Consider the following 17,121-nt stretch of genomic DNA (forward strand, 5'->3'; position numbering starts at 1 on the left):
ACTGATGTTTTGACACGTCGGCTTCATGTATTAGTATAAAGCACCTTTCAACTTGTTTTTGAAAATGCACCAGTGGGAGTAATGTTGTAACTCTGTCCCATTCCCACGTATCCCAGTGAACGGTGGTTGGTCCACGTGGACGGAGTGGTCGGTGTGTAACAGCCGCTGCGGCCGCGGGTACCAGAAACGCACGCGCAGCTGCACCAACCCGGCCCCGCTCAACGGTGGCGCCATCTGTGAAGGGCAAGGCATTCAGAAGCTGACGTGCAATCCTCTCTGCCCAGGTACGGCTCGAAAACAAACACAACAAACCCACGCGGCAGTGGGAGGGAAGGGTACCGGGCGCACAAAAACAGACTGCATCAAATATGATACGACTCTGCGTTTTGCATATTTGGCTCTGTTTTGTGCCTCCGCCCCCCCCCCCCTTAAGCGTGCGTGTCCCTCTCCCACGTGCCTTGGCTGTTGTTCTACCGCGAAAACGCGCTCACCCACCCGTGCACCCGTTTGTCTCCATCTTCCCATCCGCCACTTCGTTCACCCCCTTGTCTGTCCTGTCTGTTGTGTGGTAGTGGATGGCGTGTGGACAGAGTGGACTAAGTGGTCCACCTGTGGGACAGAGTGCACCCACTGGAGGAGGAGAGAATGCGGCGTCCCGGCACCCAAAAACGGGGGGAAGGACTGTGAGGGCACGGTGCTCCAGTCCAAGAACTGCACCGATGGGATGTGCATGCAGAGTGAGTACCCGACTGATCCTCTGCTACTCTCTCTGACCTGCCAGCCAAAGAAATCTCTTCATCCTTTGACCATGACTTTCACTCTGCTCTGTCATCGACGCGCCGTTGTTCCACATGCCGGCATTAACGCTCTCGGCCTGTCTCTCACTCACCGCGCGTGGCTTCGCTCATACATAAACAAAAAGACACGCCGGAGTGCCTTTCTCCGCTTCCGCTGCACTCCATCCCTTTTATTTGCACATTCAGAGAACACAAAAGCTGTTTGGATGAAAGTGACATAAAAAGAAGAAGGAACCACGGGACGTCTTTTCTAGTGACAGCTCCGCTGCGGATTTAAGTATATGTTAAAAAAAAAAGACCAGGCCACATTGGGAAGTGCTCTAAGTAATTATCCTTGTCACAGGCTAAGTATTTTAGAGCTGTATTTGAAATAATAATAAGTGATTATATTGTTATTATGCAAAGGGGGGGTCACATCCACACGACTGCTTTGATTACTACTTTAATTTAAAATCCCTGGATTCCTTAGGTCCAGTGAGAGGAAACTCAGTGTAGTGTAATATTACTCCTTTTCCTCTTGGAAATGTCTAATCTACTCTAACATGGATTTTTTTTTACAAACAAAAAAAAAGGCCTAAGCCGGTTTCTGGTACATTAAGACATTTTTCTGCAGCCCATCAAGTTGAAAACAGGCACGCAGTTTAGTCAGTCTTCAGTTTAGTCTCCCCTATAATACATTCACCCGTTGGTGTCACGCTGCCACTGCTCTGATGCACGTGAGGGTAAGCGTGTTTCCTGCAGTAATAAGAACGTATTATATAAACAAGATATAAACTTTATCTCCTAACAGTCTTCGCCTTCTGTTCTGTGCCTACAATAAGAATAATAATAAGAGGAAGTGGCTGAGACGGAGGGATCTGGGTGACTTCAAAGTAACTCGGTTTACGGAGGATTCTCTGTCTCGTTTAATAAGAAGATTCTCTCCAGTAAACATCTTTGAAGGTGTTAGACCCCCGCACACTGTCACAGATGCCTCCATTATGCACACAACCTACTACAGATGGCGAATGTGACACTAATAATATAACAAAGGCGGTGCTGCTGGATTTCTAGGATTTGATGCAGCTGGCCCGTCACTGTGTGCAGCTGACGTGAGATTGCGCTGCACTAAAGGGTTGTTAGCGGCTACCTGCGGTGTGGCGTCGACGCGATGTGCTACGGGTTATACGCCCGACATCACATTGCCGACCGATATGCATCTTTAGACACAGACGAATGCTGGATATTTATGCGTCCGTCAAAAGGAAACACAGACTGTACTGTGTGTCCGTATGTGTGGAGGGCCAGCAGGAGACTGGGAGTTCTGCACTAAAAGATGTCATTTTACGTGAGCAGTAGAGGAAATGCATTAGCTGATTTTATAGCCGGGGTCTGAAGGTCTACAGTGTATAGAAACATCAGGGAGCAATCTATAAAAAAACTCCTTTTCACTGCTCTTTGTCTCGTGTTATTCCTGCAACTCAGCCTGTGACAGAAGCATAAGTTCTTGGTAGATTGATGGCCGGCTCGCGGAGAATATAAAGCCATAATGATATAGATTTAGGATCGTTTCAGGCGATTGATTTTTTTTTTCTTTCTTTTTCCAGAAGCTAAGAGGGTGAAGCCACTTATGCCAATGCTAATGACCATTTCCACTAGCATTTAGAAGAACGGCCCCATTATCTAAAAGCTCACATTATGGCAAATACGATTGGGAATGGAGGTTGTGTGCAATCTGAACTCACCTCCCGACTGCTGAGCGGCTCCCTCCAAGCGCCGAGCTCGGATCTGAGCAAACACGTGTCCCTGGATTCCGTTGCAGGTTGATCCTATTTTCTGTTGTTTGAATTTATTTAAATTGGAAATAGAGCTCGAGGTACTCAGTCTCCATTGCTGCACAAAAACACAACTGACCCGAATCAAAAAGGAGATAGTTGTATTATAAATGACTTTGCACCTTGTTTAACACATTTAGTCGGTCAGGGAGTTTGGGGTTTGGGGATAACGAAGTTATGTATCTGCAGATTGATCTAAAGAGGTTGCACTCTGCCTGTTCGGATGAAACTTCCCAACTCTTAACACAAGAGTTTTCACCGTTCATCTTGTTTTGCGCCCCCCCCCCCTCCCCCCTCCCCTGATTCTAAGCCTTTGGTAACCCTCCTCTCGGACCTGACATTTTCCTGACATGTTGATGTAGAGAAAGCGGAGCGCAGAATTCCAACCAGGGCTGATGCTTTATTGCTATCAGACAACCGAGGCAGGGAAATCATCCTTTTAAGGTTCTCTTCATCCAAGAACATAAAGATTATTCACACTAGTGGTTGAAAAGTTCGGATTTGATGGAAAATCAGTTTTTCCACATGACGGTGTGCTTCCCTGAGGAAGTGATGGCTGAAACCCAGGCAGTGATTTCCTGTCCTACGCGTCCCCTCTTCCTCCCCAGCTCCATGTTGTCAGTGAGGAATAATCTTTGTCTCTCTGGGGCTCTGAGGTTTCGTTGGGAGGCCACCCACTGATGCAGGCTTTTACTCTCGCCGTACTGCAGACTGACGGATGAATAGAAACTCTACAGGATGGGTTCAAATGGGCCATCAGTTAGACTGACCCTGACATTCATATATATATCCCCCCTCCCCAACCCGCTCCCCGTCCCAGCCTTCCCCTGCCTGATTACATGAACACACCAGCTCCATCTATCAAGCCATTGATTTTCCTGTCGGTCCACTTGTCTCCCCGTAGCTCTCCCCCTCTCCAATAAGGAATTCATTGTTTGTATAGTTGTTTATGGATATCCCAGGGAGACCGAATATTGTGTCCCCGGCTGCCATTCTGGGGCTGCTTCTCCTTCACGTTACCCTCCCCCCAAAAAAATCCAGATCCAACCAAAAGCTTGATCGCGGCCCCCAAAACCACGTGGAAGATTTTCACCTTCTCCTTTCAACCTCTTTTCTATTTCCTGCCTTCCTGACGCAACCGATGTTTTTATTTCTCCCACTAACCTCCACATCCTTCGACCAGGGACACGAGCAAGGCGGTTGGTTTGTATTGACTGCGTTGTTGGAGTCCACACTTTATCAGGCCCTCCGTTCCCCTCTGCCACCTGCCAGCATCAGTCCTGCTGCTGCTAAGGCACTAAGCCCAGTTGATGGATCGCACCGCTCCCTCTCAGAACCTCCATGTTCCCCCCAGTTCCTTGTCATCCATCTCTATACTCTGCACACAGATCGGGAGAGGAGAGCCCAAATCAAGAAAGATCGCTTCCTCGCGTCATCACTCCTACTCATGAGTTTGTTGCTGTCTCATTTGTTGAGTTTGTTTTTCTGTTGAATTTGATTTTCATCATCCCTCTCCTGCCATCTCCGCCCCCCCCCCACCCCTCCTCCTCCCTACTCCTTGTCCTACCCACAATCCACCTCTCCTCAAGGTTCCTTGTATCAGAAGTCCTCTGAGGCAAAAGACAAGAGTGATTTTGGAAATACATGTGAGTTATTATTTATTTTTTTATCATTTATGTTTGAAGTTTAATTTCTACATTCATTCTCATGTCCGTCTTTAATCTTCATTTAAAGGTTTTAAGGGAGGTTTACTGTCAGTCATCTTCCTAGATTAGAAAAACATTTAATATATTTCAACAAGGATGTTTTTAATTCTTCCATTGCCGCAAAACAAAACAATACACCCAATGTGTGGGCCATTGTCCTTTTATTTCCATCTTTGTTTCTTTCACTTGCAGATAACCACTTTTTTTTTTACTTTTTTGATTTCCGCTGCCATGCGTCATTATGTGTCTCTGTTGGACATCTGTTGTCCACCTCAGAGCTGAGAATGCCCTTTACCCTCACGAACTTCATCCCCCCACTCCGCCTCGTCGGGATTTAACCCACTGCGCCTTTCTGCATATCTCCAATATTCTGCTCTCTGTATTTCACCCAAATCTCTGCCTCCTCCTAGAGAATGAAGTGTTCAATAATCCCTTTCATTTCCATTTCTTGTACTTTTCCCCTCTCTCCGAGAATGGCTCATGTTCAAAGGGATGTATTAATCTAAGTGATACATTTTAATGCGTACACTGAGCAGGTTGCAGGCTTTATCATCAAAGCGTGGATGGGAGATTGTTCAACTGAGAGGGATGTATGTTAAATTACTGGAGGGATGCTTGGCAGAAGAGGCACAGTGAAATTACATTTTCAGACTTTCATCAATTGGCTCCCTGCTCAGTGTTCCGTCCGTGTCTGTGGCAGAAGAAGGATTACAGGCCTAACATATATGAGGATGTACCTTGAAACTCTTCTTTAATGTGATGGCTCGGTTAGGGTTACATAAAGAGAGCAAGGCCACGCACGGAAACGTAGGCTGGAAATAAAGTTTTCTCGCACCTCTTCAATTGTGGTCATTCAGTACATCAAAAAAACTTTTTTTTCCTCTCAATCTCTATGTTGATACAGAGAGCAAAAATGAATGCCCCACTGAAGGTCAAACCCAATTCTAATTGGATAGAGATTCTCCAGGAGCACTGAATGTAGTGGATTTTAAACTGACCAAAGTTTTGAACGATGAACTTGGTTGGATTTAAAACCTATTCATCCAGCTAAATAAACATTAAGTCCTAACTATAGAAAATGAAGCTGCACTTACTCTTGGAGATTAACAATGTGCTGAAAAACACAACTCATGGCTTTCGATTGTCAAAAAAAAAAAAAAACTCCCCCCATTCTCTTGCGTTTTTCCTTCTTCTGCTGCTTTGCGCAAGAGAACACCAGAGACGCAGATCGAGTGCCATCTGTGTCCCCGGGACACATGCGGCTAATTTACACAAATGCTCAGCGTCATGCATGTCCTGATAGTGCTGTGTGTGCACCTATGGTTGATGCTGCCATCTGCTGGTGCAGATTGTCTTGTATTTGCCTACTCAAATGATCTGAAAAAGGCTGACATTTCTCCCTGTTGGAATAACTTCATCCTCTCAGGAATATTTGTCTTTATACTTTGCATTTTTTTTGTGCATCATTAATGTGTAGTCAGTGTTTGAACAACGCACACATACAGGCTCACACAAAGGCCTTCTGGGATTCCGCTAAGAGAAGTTTCTCCCCTTTAGTGGAGATGAGGAGCATTCTTTACCAGATACTACAGAAAGTTCAGACTGTGAGTAGGCATCCATTAAAAGGTCTCCTCGGTAATGAGTGGCTGTCCGAGTCCGTGTTTCCAAGCGCCAACACGTCCACGCCAGGCCTGCTAATCACAGAGGTTACTCCAGCTGGAAAGTGGACAGAGAGACTCTGGGAGGGAGACAGAGATGAAAGACAATTTTGAGAAATGCAAGCTATGTCTAGATCTTATCTCCAGTGTGAAAGAAAAAAAAGACGAAGGCAGACTGTGAACTCGCGCACACACACACACACACACACACACATCGCACGGTAATTTGAAGATGAAAACATCTATATCTCTGTCGTCAGATTTTTTTTTTTGATCTCGCTTCTGAGTCGGCTTGTTAGGACAGTGTGTCATGGGGTTGCACTGGAGCAGCCTTCCTTATTAGTTGCATTCATCATCATTATATGTATTTCATTTTCTTGTTTCTAGTTGTATGATGTACGGCGCACAGGCCCCTCTAACGCACAACGCATCACGACGCATTTGTTCATCAGATGTCTTATGTAGTAAGCAAGAGCTATTTTTCTGCCTTTTTGGAACATAGCATCCGCCAGGATTGGATAAACAGGGCAGGGTTGTGTGTGGCTCACTACAGTACATGCATCATTACTCTTTGCACCTTTGACCATTGGGAGTGTCCATTATTATTTATTCAACACGCAGTTAATTTGCCACTGCGGACCGGCATTGACCACCAAAAAAAAACAAACGGTATGCATTTATTTCCCTGTGGATGGTTTATTAATATCCTGCTCAATCTTACACCAGGATATTAGTCTGCTGATAATGGCTTCACCACCAGCGCGTACTGAAAAAGAGCGCTGTTGACGTGAACTCGTGAGATCTTAAAAGACAATTTTGGCCTTTTTCTCTTTTGTCTCTCCCACTCCTCCTGCAGTGGCCCCGAGTACAGACGACGTGGCTCTGTACGTGGGTATTGTCATAGCCGTGATCATGTGCCTGGTTATCTCCGTCGTTGTGGCGCTCTTCATCTACAGGAAGAACCACCGCGACTTTGACTCTGACATCATCGATTCCTCCGCCCTCAATGGAGGTTTCCAGCCCGTCAGCATCAAGACCGCCCGCAAAGGTGGGCCGCCGAAAGACTGAAGTGTTTACTTTGACGTCTGTTTGTCTGCGTGTATCTGCGTGCACATGTTTTATCTCCTGTTTATGTCCAGTTTTCTGATACACAAGTTCCTTTATAGCACCCGTGAGTTAGTTTGTGAACATCAGATGGCATTAGGGCTTTTTATCTGGTACAATATCATCGTAATGCACATAGTGAAATCACCATGTATCTGATTGAAGTAAACAAGACAGACACATTTCAGTACAACCCACAGCATTAATCTGGTGATAAAAGTTTGACTCAGCTGCTGTGACACGTGTGTCAGTGGTGATGTGAACGTAAATGTGCCCGTTCGACTGTAGATGTGCAGGAAGCCCGTGAGAGAAATACAGACAGCGCGTTTTTGTGCGAGCGAGCTGGAAAAGCTATTAAAATGCTCGTTGCTGTGATGGTGGACCGAACTATGCCCCTTCATTAAGGCTTAATAAGGCCAGTCTGCATGTCGCATATTAAACTCTAATTAGATCTGGGCCGGTGACGCATGACTTAAAAAGAAGATGAAGACCTGAGGACAGGCGAGACAGCACCAGACGGATCACAGGAATTGCAGAAGAAATTCTGTAAAAAAATATAAAAATTGTATTCTGGAAAATGGACAAAATCTTAGTTTAATGATCCATATCTGTCACTGTTATAGACACATGAAAGGCATCTACAACAAACAGCAAAAAGTGAAGTAAACCATAGTTTTAATGCATCAGACATTTGATTAAACAGGTTTAATTAAGAATATTTGTAAAAAGAAAGGAGTGTTAATAAATATATTTCATAACTATATTTATAGCCTGTGGCCGGCCGAATTAATGGCTGAATCAACATCATGTCTGTAGTTGGCTGAGTAGGCTTGACACCTAAACTACCATTCGTATACACGTAATGTTTTAGCATTTATAATGATCACACAAACATGAAGACTACTACCCCTTTATAAAAAAAAAGATGGTAATGAAAAAAGTCCTTATTTTTCCCATCGCTTGTTTGTTTTTTTAACACTCCCTGACCTTTATTGACATGTGCAGCGTGCAGGAACTTGCTGGCGTTGGAAAGTAGAGAAGGGTCGGAGGTAGTGGAAAAGCTGGAGGACGCAGCGCTCCCACGGCCATCATTCCACCCACTCACAGCACGGCTATTGAACATTAGTCCTCGTACCTTTTGGGTAAACTGAGCGTTAGCGATGCCATCTGTTACTCGTGAATCACAGCTGCGCCCTTTAACTCCTCTGACTGAGTAATGTTTCTTGGTGGTGAAGTAGACCTCCCTAATGATTGAAAAACAAAGTCGGGCAGGAGCCTCGCTGATTGCCGCCAACACGTTATTTCCTCGTGGCTGTATCGCCGTGAAGTTGTTTTTCCTACCAGTTGGGGAAAAAAGCCTGCGATGACCGCGTGACTTTGCTCGCGGCGTTTCCTCTGACCGGCCCCCCCCCCCCCCTTTTTCTTTTCTTCCCCAGCCGATCTCCTGACAGCGCCGCCTGACCTGACCTCGGCGGCCGCCATGTACCGCGGCCCCGTCTACGCCCTCCACGACGTGGCCGACAAGATCCCCATGACTAATTCCCCCCTGCTGGACCCTCTTCCCAACCTGAAGATTAAGGTGTACAACTCGTCGGGCCTGGTGACCCCGCAGGATGACCTGGGAGGGGAGTTCGCCTCCAAACTGTCGCCCAAACTGCCGCACTGCCTGCTGGACAACAACGATTGCACGATGGGCCGTCGCACACAGACCCAGACGTTGCTTCGTGCCAGGGATCCATCCTGCACCGCGTTGGGCTCCTTCAGCTCCCAGGGGGGGCACCTCATTGTGCCCAACTCAGGTGCTGTACCAGACCACCAGAGGGATTTTTTTTTAATCTGTGATTCATTGAATACTCACATGTTCAAAATATGCAGAGATTTGCAATATGCAGAGAGTTGAAGACAAAATGTAAAACTAAAACACGTCTAAAAGCTATGAACAGAGAAATATTTGATCATTTCGCATATACACAGTAATAGATGCTTTTTTAATTCATAACAGGTGATGATATTCTGACCCTTTTCGCATTTTTCTCTTAAAGATACCATGATTTGGGCACCTCCGAGGTTTTTTTTGGGGTTTGAGCTGTGACTTCCTGGTATCTTTAGGTTCTTATGTTCTTTATGATCTTTAAATCGTTTTTTTACACTTGAATAAGATACTGCGTGTTCAACGGTGCTAGTAGGCAGACTTTGGAACCTTCGGGAACGGAGACAGGCTATGGTGCTTCCTCCTGGTTCCTGTCTTCATGCTTTGTTACGTCCAGCGGAAAGACAACAGCAGCATTTGATCTTTTCATCAAGTCTCTGTTAGAAAGTAAATACTCATATTTCTCAGTACACATTTTGATGATGAGTACTTGAGACGGGAACATTATGGGAAATGTGGACTAAACTAGACTTAAATAACAGTAAAAACTGTGTTCCAGATGTAAAAGACCTCAGCAATCTCTTTGCCGTCTTCACAAGGATTAAGGTCACGTCACGCAGATGTGACCGTTTAATAACACGCCAAACCATATGCAACTCATCAAGAGTGTTGAGTTGACACAGTGTGACGGGGTTGAGGTGTGTGCACTGGAGGTACTGACGTAGAGGCATATTGTTTCATGCAGCTTATATTAACCGCGCTGTCCTCACTTCAAACACATGTGGTAACGTGCCAGAAATCCATGTTGACAGACAAAGACGGACCAGCAGAGGCATTAAGGGATACACCGACTCCTCGAGTTTCTTAACTTTTCCTCTTTGCGTTTTCGATTCCTGTAAAAATGTTTCTCAGCTGCTTGCGCTCAGCCACCTCATCATGTTACATAGGCAGAGGGAAGAGAACATTTGATATTTGATCTGTTGTTGTGAGTCTGGGTAATGAAATATCTTCTGGCACCGCCGGTGTGCCTGTTTGGTATTTTGCATCATAAAATGCATTTCCTAACTCTTTTGAAGCTCTGCTGTGAGGGAGAGTGGCAGTTCGGGAGACGTCCCCGTGGCAGAGTTGTGATTGCCTCGCTAGGTAGCAAGAGAAGCTGTCTGTCACCTTTTAGAAACTTCAGTACAAGGACATGCATGGGAAATCAATGAGCTATCTGAGAAACCGCTGCAGAGGGAAAATGTCTGTGTGTGTGTTTCATTGTGTATGTGTGCGCATTAGGGAATGTGCTGGTGGGGGGGTAGAGTCCCAAACAAACGCATTGGACAGGACATCATATCAAATCAATCCGAGATGGAAAAATGTAGATCATGCTGGCTGCAGCATTATGAGAATTTTATGAAGAGCAGAGAGATCATTGATTTTTAGAGATGAAATGTCACACCGTTCCCCCCAGAGCCGCAAGAGAAGGCAATAAACTGCCTTAGTTGTTAAAAGTGAGTCTGAAGGGAATTGGGCTTATTGCTCTACTTCTATTATTAAGATAATATCACTGTGTAAATAGGCATAGTACTAATATATTTTTAGTTTCTTATGCTGGTCTGACGGTGTCCGTGACTCATTACAGAAGATGCCCAGCAAAGAATCCTCCCGACTCTCATGTGTGCCTTTTTGTTTGCTGCGTTTGTGTCTCCCCAGGCGTGAGTCTGCTCATTCCAGCGGGGGCCATTCCTCAGGGCAGAGTGTATGAGATGTACGTGACAGTTCAAAGGAAAGACAACATGAGGTACGCCAGTGTCCCGCCAGCCACGCCGGAGCCCCAGAGCCGTGTTTACCCCCCCCCGCCCGTCGACTGCCACCACGTCACACACATACGTCACCTTGTCAGTAACGCGTGCTGTTCGCTCTGTGCGCCTCCAGGCCCTCGGTGGAGGACGGCCAAACGGTGCTGAGCCCCGTGGTGAGCTGCGGGCCCCCCGGGGCCCTGTTGACTCGGCCCCTCATCATCACCATGCACCACTGCGCCGTGTTTGACGGCCAACAGGATTGGCTGATCCAGCTGAAGAGCCAGTCGCCGCAGAGCCACTGGGAGGTGAGCTGTGGGAGGAGAACTGTGTCTTTGAAAAATGGGCTTTTGGGCAGTAATGTGAGGAATTCGCATCGCGGGGGTTGTGTTCTGCCAGCTGAAATTAAAATGCACAAAAGGGATTCATACGCATCCACGGTGCATTTGGTCGGTTGAAAATTCGACCCAGCAAAGCAGAAGGGGAAAAGGTGTCGGGAAAAACAAAATAATATAGCGGCAATAGCACCGCGGACAGCGTGGAGGAGGTGAGAGGGATCAACTTCCGCAGCTTTGTTTTCAAGCTCAGCATACTGAGCTGAAATATAAAGCCTGTGATCGCACGGAACGGGCTGGGACGTTTTTTTTTTACCCAAGACCCTTTTCTTGTTCTTTTTATGAATAACTATTTTGGTTGTGCGTGTGTTGTGTGTTTGGAAGCCCTGTGCCTGCAGGTTGCATCACTAACAGAGCTGGTGATGATAAGTCGGCTTGCTGAGGGCAGCAGAGTGAATCTGTTGTGCCTACTCCCCCCCCCCCTCCCCCTCTCTCCTTCTCCTCCTCACTTGCTTTGTCTGTCACACAGACGCACAAAAATTACAATTGCCCCAGACGGATCATTTGAATAGGAAATGTGCTTCCAACTTCATTACAAAAACTGCTTTAAATTTGTTCTAGATTTCATCTCCCTCCCCCGAAAATGTGTAGTACACCAGCTACACGTAGGATTTTGATTAGCTGACCTGCGAGAGCCTTTCTGAGTAAGCTTCCATGTGGTTCATAGCCAGGAGTGTGCTTTTAAAGAGTAAGGTGGCTCAAAGTGTAAAAGAAAACCTCAAGCTGATCAATTGTGTAACAGCAGGGCTTCACATGAAGAGAATGAAAAGCAGTAGAAAGAACAACACGTGTTTCCTTTTATTAAAAATTCGGATTTTGGTCTGCAAAGGCTACGGCTTGAATGAATAATACGTCCATTTGAAGGGGATACCATTGTTGGCAAGGGGATAAAGCTAAATGTTAACGCATACTGTAAATGCCACATTTTGAAGAAAAAACACAGCACCTGCCTGTATCTAATATATCTGTCAGTTCAATGAGTGGTGGCTTGAACACCATCACTTTTAGGACGTCGTTGCACAATCTCCTCTGCTGATCAGATGATATGACTTTCAAAGCAGAGAGAAACCGCCAGACTGACCCCGCATGGCTCCTCGACGTTGATGAATTACTCTGAGACAGCCAATAAAGCTCAGTGTAAGCGGAGTATTTTCAAGAAGGAATAATGTTGATGAAGGGCAAAACTGGGAGGGGCCGAGTGAGCTGTGTGTGGGCTTGCATGTGTGTGTGTGTGTGTGTGTGTGTGTATATTCAGTCTAACGCAATCTGGAGGTAACAAATTATGCTACTGGTCAGTCTGCATCATGTTTTTATCCAAATGAGCTCAAAACCTCCAACAAAGTCTGGAATATTTGTTATGTGAAAATGTCGGGGTGAACATTTATCCTCATTTCATATATTGGAGCGGATGTGATTACACGCTTGCTATTGATTATAGCGCTGACCTGTCAGAAATGCATGCAGTAATACCGAAAGCAGCGGCAGCTTCCTCTATATGAGCTTGTCTTCACCCTGAGCTTCCATTGATGCATGTGTGAATTATTGCTTTATGCGACATGCTCTGTCAAAGTGTGTATTCATAACAGTAGAAATGAGAGAGATGATATGTGACAAATCCTACAAATCTCTATATATGTATATGTGTATATATATACACATATATATCTATAAATGTGAATCTATATGACTAATGACTAACACGTGGGGCTTTCTGCTCCAGTAAATCTCCTGCAAAGATCCGTCCTCCCACGCCTCCAAGACAAAAAAAAAATCGGCGCTGATGACTGCAGTCACGAATTTGTGAATCATGAACGCTCTGCGAATAATTGTGTGTGTTCCACGTTTGCGCCGGCACACATGTGTATGAAGCAAAAGCCTACGTTTCCACTGTGTGTTCTAATTATCCCCCAATAAGGAGCCCCAGCGCCTTCCCTTAGGAGCAGTTGAAGAGTCTAATGATCAGCCATAATACTGCTGTTAAACGGCCCAGCTCACAATAAAATACTGTAATTCCTCTTCTGTCTCTCATAATAGGCTGAGTTAAAGCCAATGTGCTGCTCACAGGAGTGTTAGGATTAGAGAGAGATGGGGGGGGGGCAGATCAACAGAGATCCGGGGGGGGTGGGGGCGGGGGGAGGCTTCTCCTGACCAGGCGGTTGGTCATATTGGAAAATAAATATGTCCATTACGTACACAGCAACGACACATCAGTGCCCCCCCCCCTGATTGCACCTTACCGTCCGTGCATGAATATGTGCGAATTGGTGAATGATGACAATTGAAGCGCTTTGAGTGGTCGGACACTCGAAGAGACCCGTACGAGTCAATTTACCGCTAATTGAAATGAGCTGATGGAAGCAGATGTTTTGGTCCATTCCGTGGTAGACATGTGGTGTCTTCTTTGTCCAGGGACATTCTCTCTTGTTTCACGACTTTCAGTTCAGTAGCAGTATCCAAACTATTTGAATAAATTGACAATCATCCCATCTCATCACTGTCCCCGTCTCAGCTCTCACTGTCTGGCGGTTTCAATGGAAATTGCTGCCTTACTCCTCCTTGTGACTGAAATAGTTATAATAATCCACCCGCTGTAAATTGTATTTTTCCATGTCAGTCATTTTCTCTCCGTCCGTCCTCTGACCCGAGTCGTGAAACCTCAATCGATCTGAATGTTAAAATTTAAATTCCCCCTTCAAAGGCCTATATTAGCAAATACAGTTTCTCAGGGAGAAAAAGGGCAATGGAATTTTTCATGTGGTCTAAAAATGTCAAAGTAGCTACTTGGCCAAAGTTTGTCTGTACCAGATTTCAAAACTTGACCAATCAGAATAAATCTTGTGATTTATAAAAAAACATTTGTGGTTGCTATAAATTTACCATTCAATGACAAAACATTTATGTCATACAATTAAAAGTTAGAGAATGACCACTGTGCCGCAAACAAGCTCCCTGGAAGAAAAGAATGTGACGATAATGGCATATAAGACAACGCGTGGGGAGCAGAGTCAGAGTGACAGCATCATAAATGCTATAATTATATATTTCTCCTCTATGCAACACTATGTAATAACATTACGAAACCCTTAACTATATGTGTTGGGTCTTTCCACACGTAGGACGTGGTGGTGGTGGGAGAGGAGAACTTCACCACGCCGTGCTACGTCCAAATGGACGACGAGTCCTGCCACATCCTGACGGAGACGCTGGGCACCTCCTGCCTGGTGGGCCAATCGCTCAGCGCCTCAACGACCAAGCGCCTCAAACTCGCCATCTTCGGGCCCGTCACTTGCCCCGCCATGGAATATCACATCAGGGTCTACTGCCTGGACGACACACAGGACTCCCTCAAGGTGAACCGTGGTTGCAAAAGCTTATGTGGCAGAAAGGAAATGTTTTGTTCCTGTGTGTGTGTGTGTGTGTGTGTGTGTGTCGGCATAAACAGCGGATGAGCTTTGCGAGGCGGAATGAGAAATCATTGTGTCGGTGTGTCACAACAGGGGGGGAGACTTGCGTTTCGTAAAGCGCCGCTGCTCCTGGAAAGATGTAGCTGCTGCGCCAACACAAAATAAGCCACCTTTATCCCTCTGCTCCACTATTGTCTCCCTCTGTTTAATACCTCCATCTACCTACACGGGGGGAAGATAAGGACGGATTATTATACTGAGCGGGGATATTAAACACGGTTATTAAGTTCGGGGACGGGTAATGAACAGTGATAGTGATCCTGCTGCAAAGGCATTGAAGTTTGTTTCAGATGGCTCGTCCTGATCGAGGTCCTTAAAGCCCACAGGGACAGCGATGAATACGCCATCACCACTAGATCACCATGAAAGCTGCCGGGCATATGTGACGTCCACATGGTGGTATAAGGGTGTGTGTGTGTGTGTGTGTGTGTTTTCAGGAAGTCTTACAGATGGAGAAGCAAATGGGTGGCAAGTTGTTGGACGAACCAAAGACTCTCAACTTCAAGGACAGCACCCACAACCTGAGACTCTCCATCCACGATGTGCCCCACGCGTTGTGGAAGAGCAAACTGCTCGCCAAGTACCAGGTAAAGTGGCTCACGCGCCTCTCCAGCCAAAGACAACGGCACTGTGTTACGCGCCGGCCGTCAGCTGCGTAACCCTCCCCCTCTCCGCAGGAGCTCTCCTTCCAGCAGGTGTGGTGCGGCTCGCAGAGGAACCTCCACTGTTGCTTCACCCTGGAGCGCTTCTCGGCCATCACTGTGGACCTGGCCTGTAAGATATGCGTGCGCCAGGTGGAGGGAGAGGGGCAGATCTTTCAGTTGGACACTACACTGTCAGAGGTGGGCTTTGAAATCCTCCCTTTCAGCTGTGAAACTGTTGTGTTGTCAGCCTCGCTGTTTGTCGCCATCACTTGAGCTGTTAAACCCCCGCGTGTCAAACGGCATTCAGCAAAAATGCATATTGTTTGTTGTTCTCGGTGTGACACACCACTAGAGACTGAACCATTTATGAAGCTGTAACTACATTAGATTACCGCCAATATAGCTCATATAAATACAATAGACTCTGCGTAATGTAGATTAGGCTTTTCCTTCCCTCTGCGTTGTGAGAGATACTTGAATGAATTTACCTTCTCTCCCGCGTCCTTCAGCCTACTTCTGCAGAGTTCACAAAAAGACTGGCAGGGTGTGAGACGTGAAGTCTCGACCTCGCGGCCTCCACATAGTCCTGACAGGCCGGTGCAGAGCACAGGGGGGATAATCACCCTCCACTTGTGCTGCACTTGTTTCACAAAGGCCATCTGGCCAGCAGGATGGAGCTTGAGGGACGGCGCAGCGCTGTGGCTTCGTGTGCTCTGTAATGAGATGAATTACAGTACGCGCCGTCCAGGGCTGCAGCCCTCGTTGACCTTTCTTCATTCGTCTCCGGTTCCTTTAGCCAGACCTCCGGCCCTGTAATCCTCCAGATGCCACACGTTTCAACATCTGTCACTTGGGTCAATAAAAAAAAAAAATGCAAACGTTATAAACAGAACGTTTCTGTACAGGTGGATCGATTTTTTGAGATACGTTACGGCTCATTTTGTGAAACGTGACGTTACATCTGTGTCCCTCCTTCAATCCGTCTCTCCCTCCGAGCAGGATTCCCAGAGCATTGACACGTCCCTGCTGGACCCTGCCAGTAACATCACCACGCTGGTGGGGCCCAATGCCTTCCGCATCCCAGTCTCCATCAGACAGAAGTTGTGCGGCAGTCTGGACGCACCGCAGACCAGGGGGAACGACTGGAGGATGTTGGCCCACAAACTTAACCTTGACAGGTGGGTGGAGGAAAAAGGCTGTCTGAGGGGGAGAAGGACTTTAAGATTAAGAGTGTTAATGGTCGCAATCTGGCCTTTGTCAAGGGAAAATGAAAGAGAGAAAAAAATATCTCGCTATTCTTTCACGGTGCTAATGTGCAGTTTTAGCGGCCAAATGTTTTATTTTCACTGGAATTGGGCAACAAGATAACAGAGGGAACGAAATGGAAGTTCTTCTGAGGCGCTGCGGCTCATTGTGATAAGCATCTGCTGAATTGAGATTAATTGAGTTTGACTAAACTCAGACAGACACAAGAGAGGCACCGAGACACAAAGACGCTTCTCCTTTCAGAACGTCACCCACGTGCCTTTGATAATCGTGTGTGTGTCTGATGGAGATACAGCATGTGTCCAGTTGTAAGGTCCCAGCTCAGTGGGGGGGCCGGGGGGCTTATCACGGGCAGCAGCTGTAGAATGAGGAGACCACTGATGGAGTGCGGCGCGAAGGAGGGAGACGCGCGAACCGGCCTCTCGTTCACAGCGATGATTCATTCGCACTGCGGCGTCTACACGGGGCTCGATGGTTTTCACATAAAAATCCACCACTCGAACAAATTACTTACTAACTAAATGATTTGATAATCATTGTGCATCTTTCCCAGCGGTCAGATAATACTGCTCATAATAAGTCATCATAATTGAGTCGGTTTGTCATGTAGTTGCTCATA

The 17,121-nt window shown here is 46.4% G+C and overlaps 1 protein-coding gene across 5 annotated transcripts in view; it reads left to right on the plus strand.

Annotated features, from left to right (window-relative positions):
- unc5cb (unc-5 netrin receptor Cb) overlaps positions 1 to 17,121 on the plus strand; it is a 99,169-nt gene that overhangs the window by 79,783 nt on the left and 2,265 nt on the right. For 2 of the 5 annotated variants that reach the window (XM_078087812.1, XM_078087811.1), the window contains exons 6-16: positions 117 to 284; positions 573 to 737; positions 4,201 to 4,257; positions 6,832 to 7,023; positions 8,516 to 8,878; positions 10,648 to 10,735; positions 10,870 to 11,041; positions 14,245 to 14,478; positions 15,030 to 15,179; positions 15,270 to 15,434; positions 16,236 to 16,414. In XM_078087812.1, the coding sequence (XP_077943938.1) occupies positions 117 to 284; positions 573 to 737; positions 4,201 to 4,257; positions 6,832 to 7,023; positions 8,516 to 8,878; positions 10,648 to 10,735; positions 10,870 to 11,041; positions 14,245 to 14,478; positions 15,030 to 15,179; positions 15,270 to 15,434; positions 16,236 to 16,414 (1,933 nt within the window). The remainder of the gene's footprint in view (positions 1 to 116; positions 285 to 572; positions 738 to 4,200; positions 4,258 to 6,831; positions 7,024 to 8,515; positions 8,879 to 10,647; positions 10,736 to 10,869; positions 11,042 to 14,244; positions 14,479 to 15,029; positions 15,180 to 15,269; positions 15,435 to 16,235; positions 16,415 to 17,121) is intronic. The other 3 variants (XM_040197748.2, XM_078087813.1, XM_078087814.1) reach the window with 2 other exon arrangements.

The sequence above is a fragment of the Gasterosteus aculeatus genome, chromosome 14 (assembly GCF_964276395.1).
Source record: "Gasterosteus aculeatus chromosome 14, fGasAcu3.hap1.1, whole genome shotgun sequence".
In the NCBI taxonomy this organism is placed as follows: Eukaryota; Metazoa; Chordata; class Actinopteri; order Perciformes; family Gasterosteidae; genus Gasterosteus; species Gasterosteus aculeatus.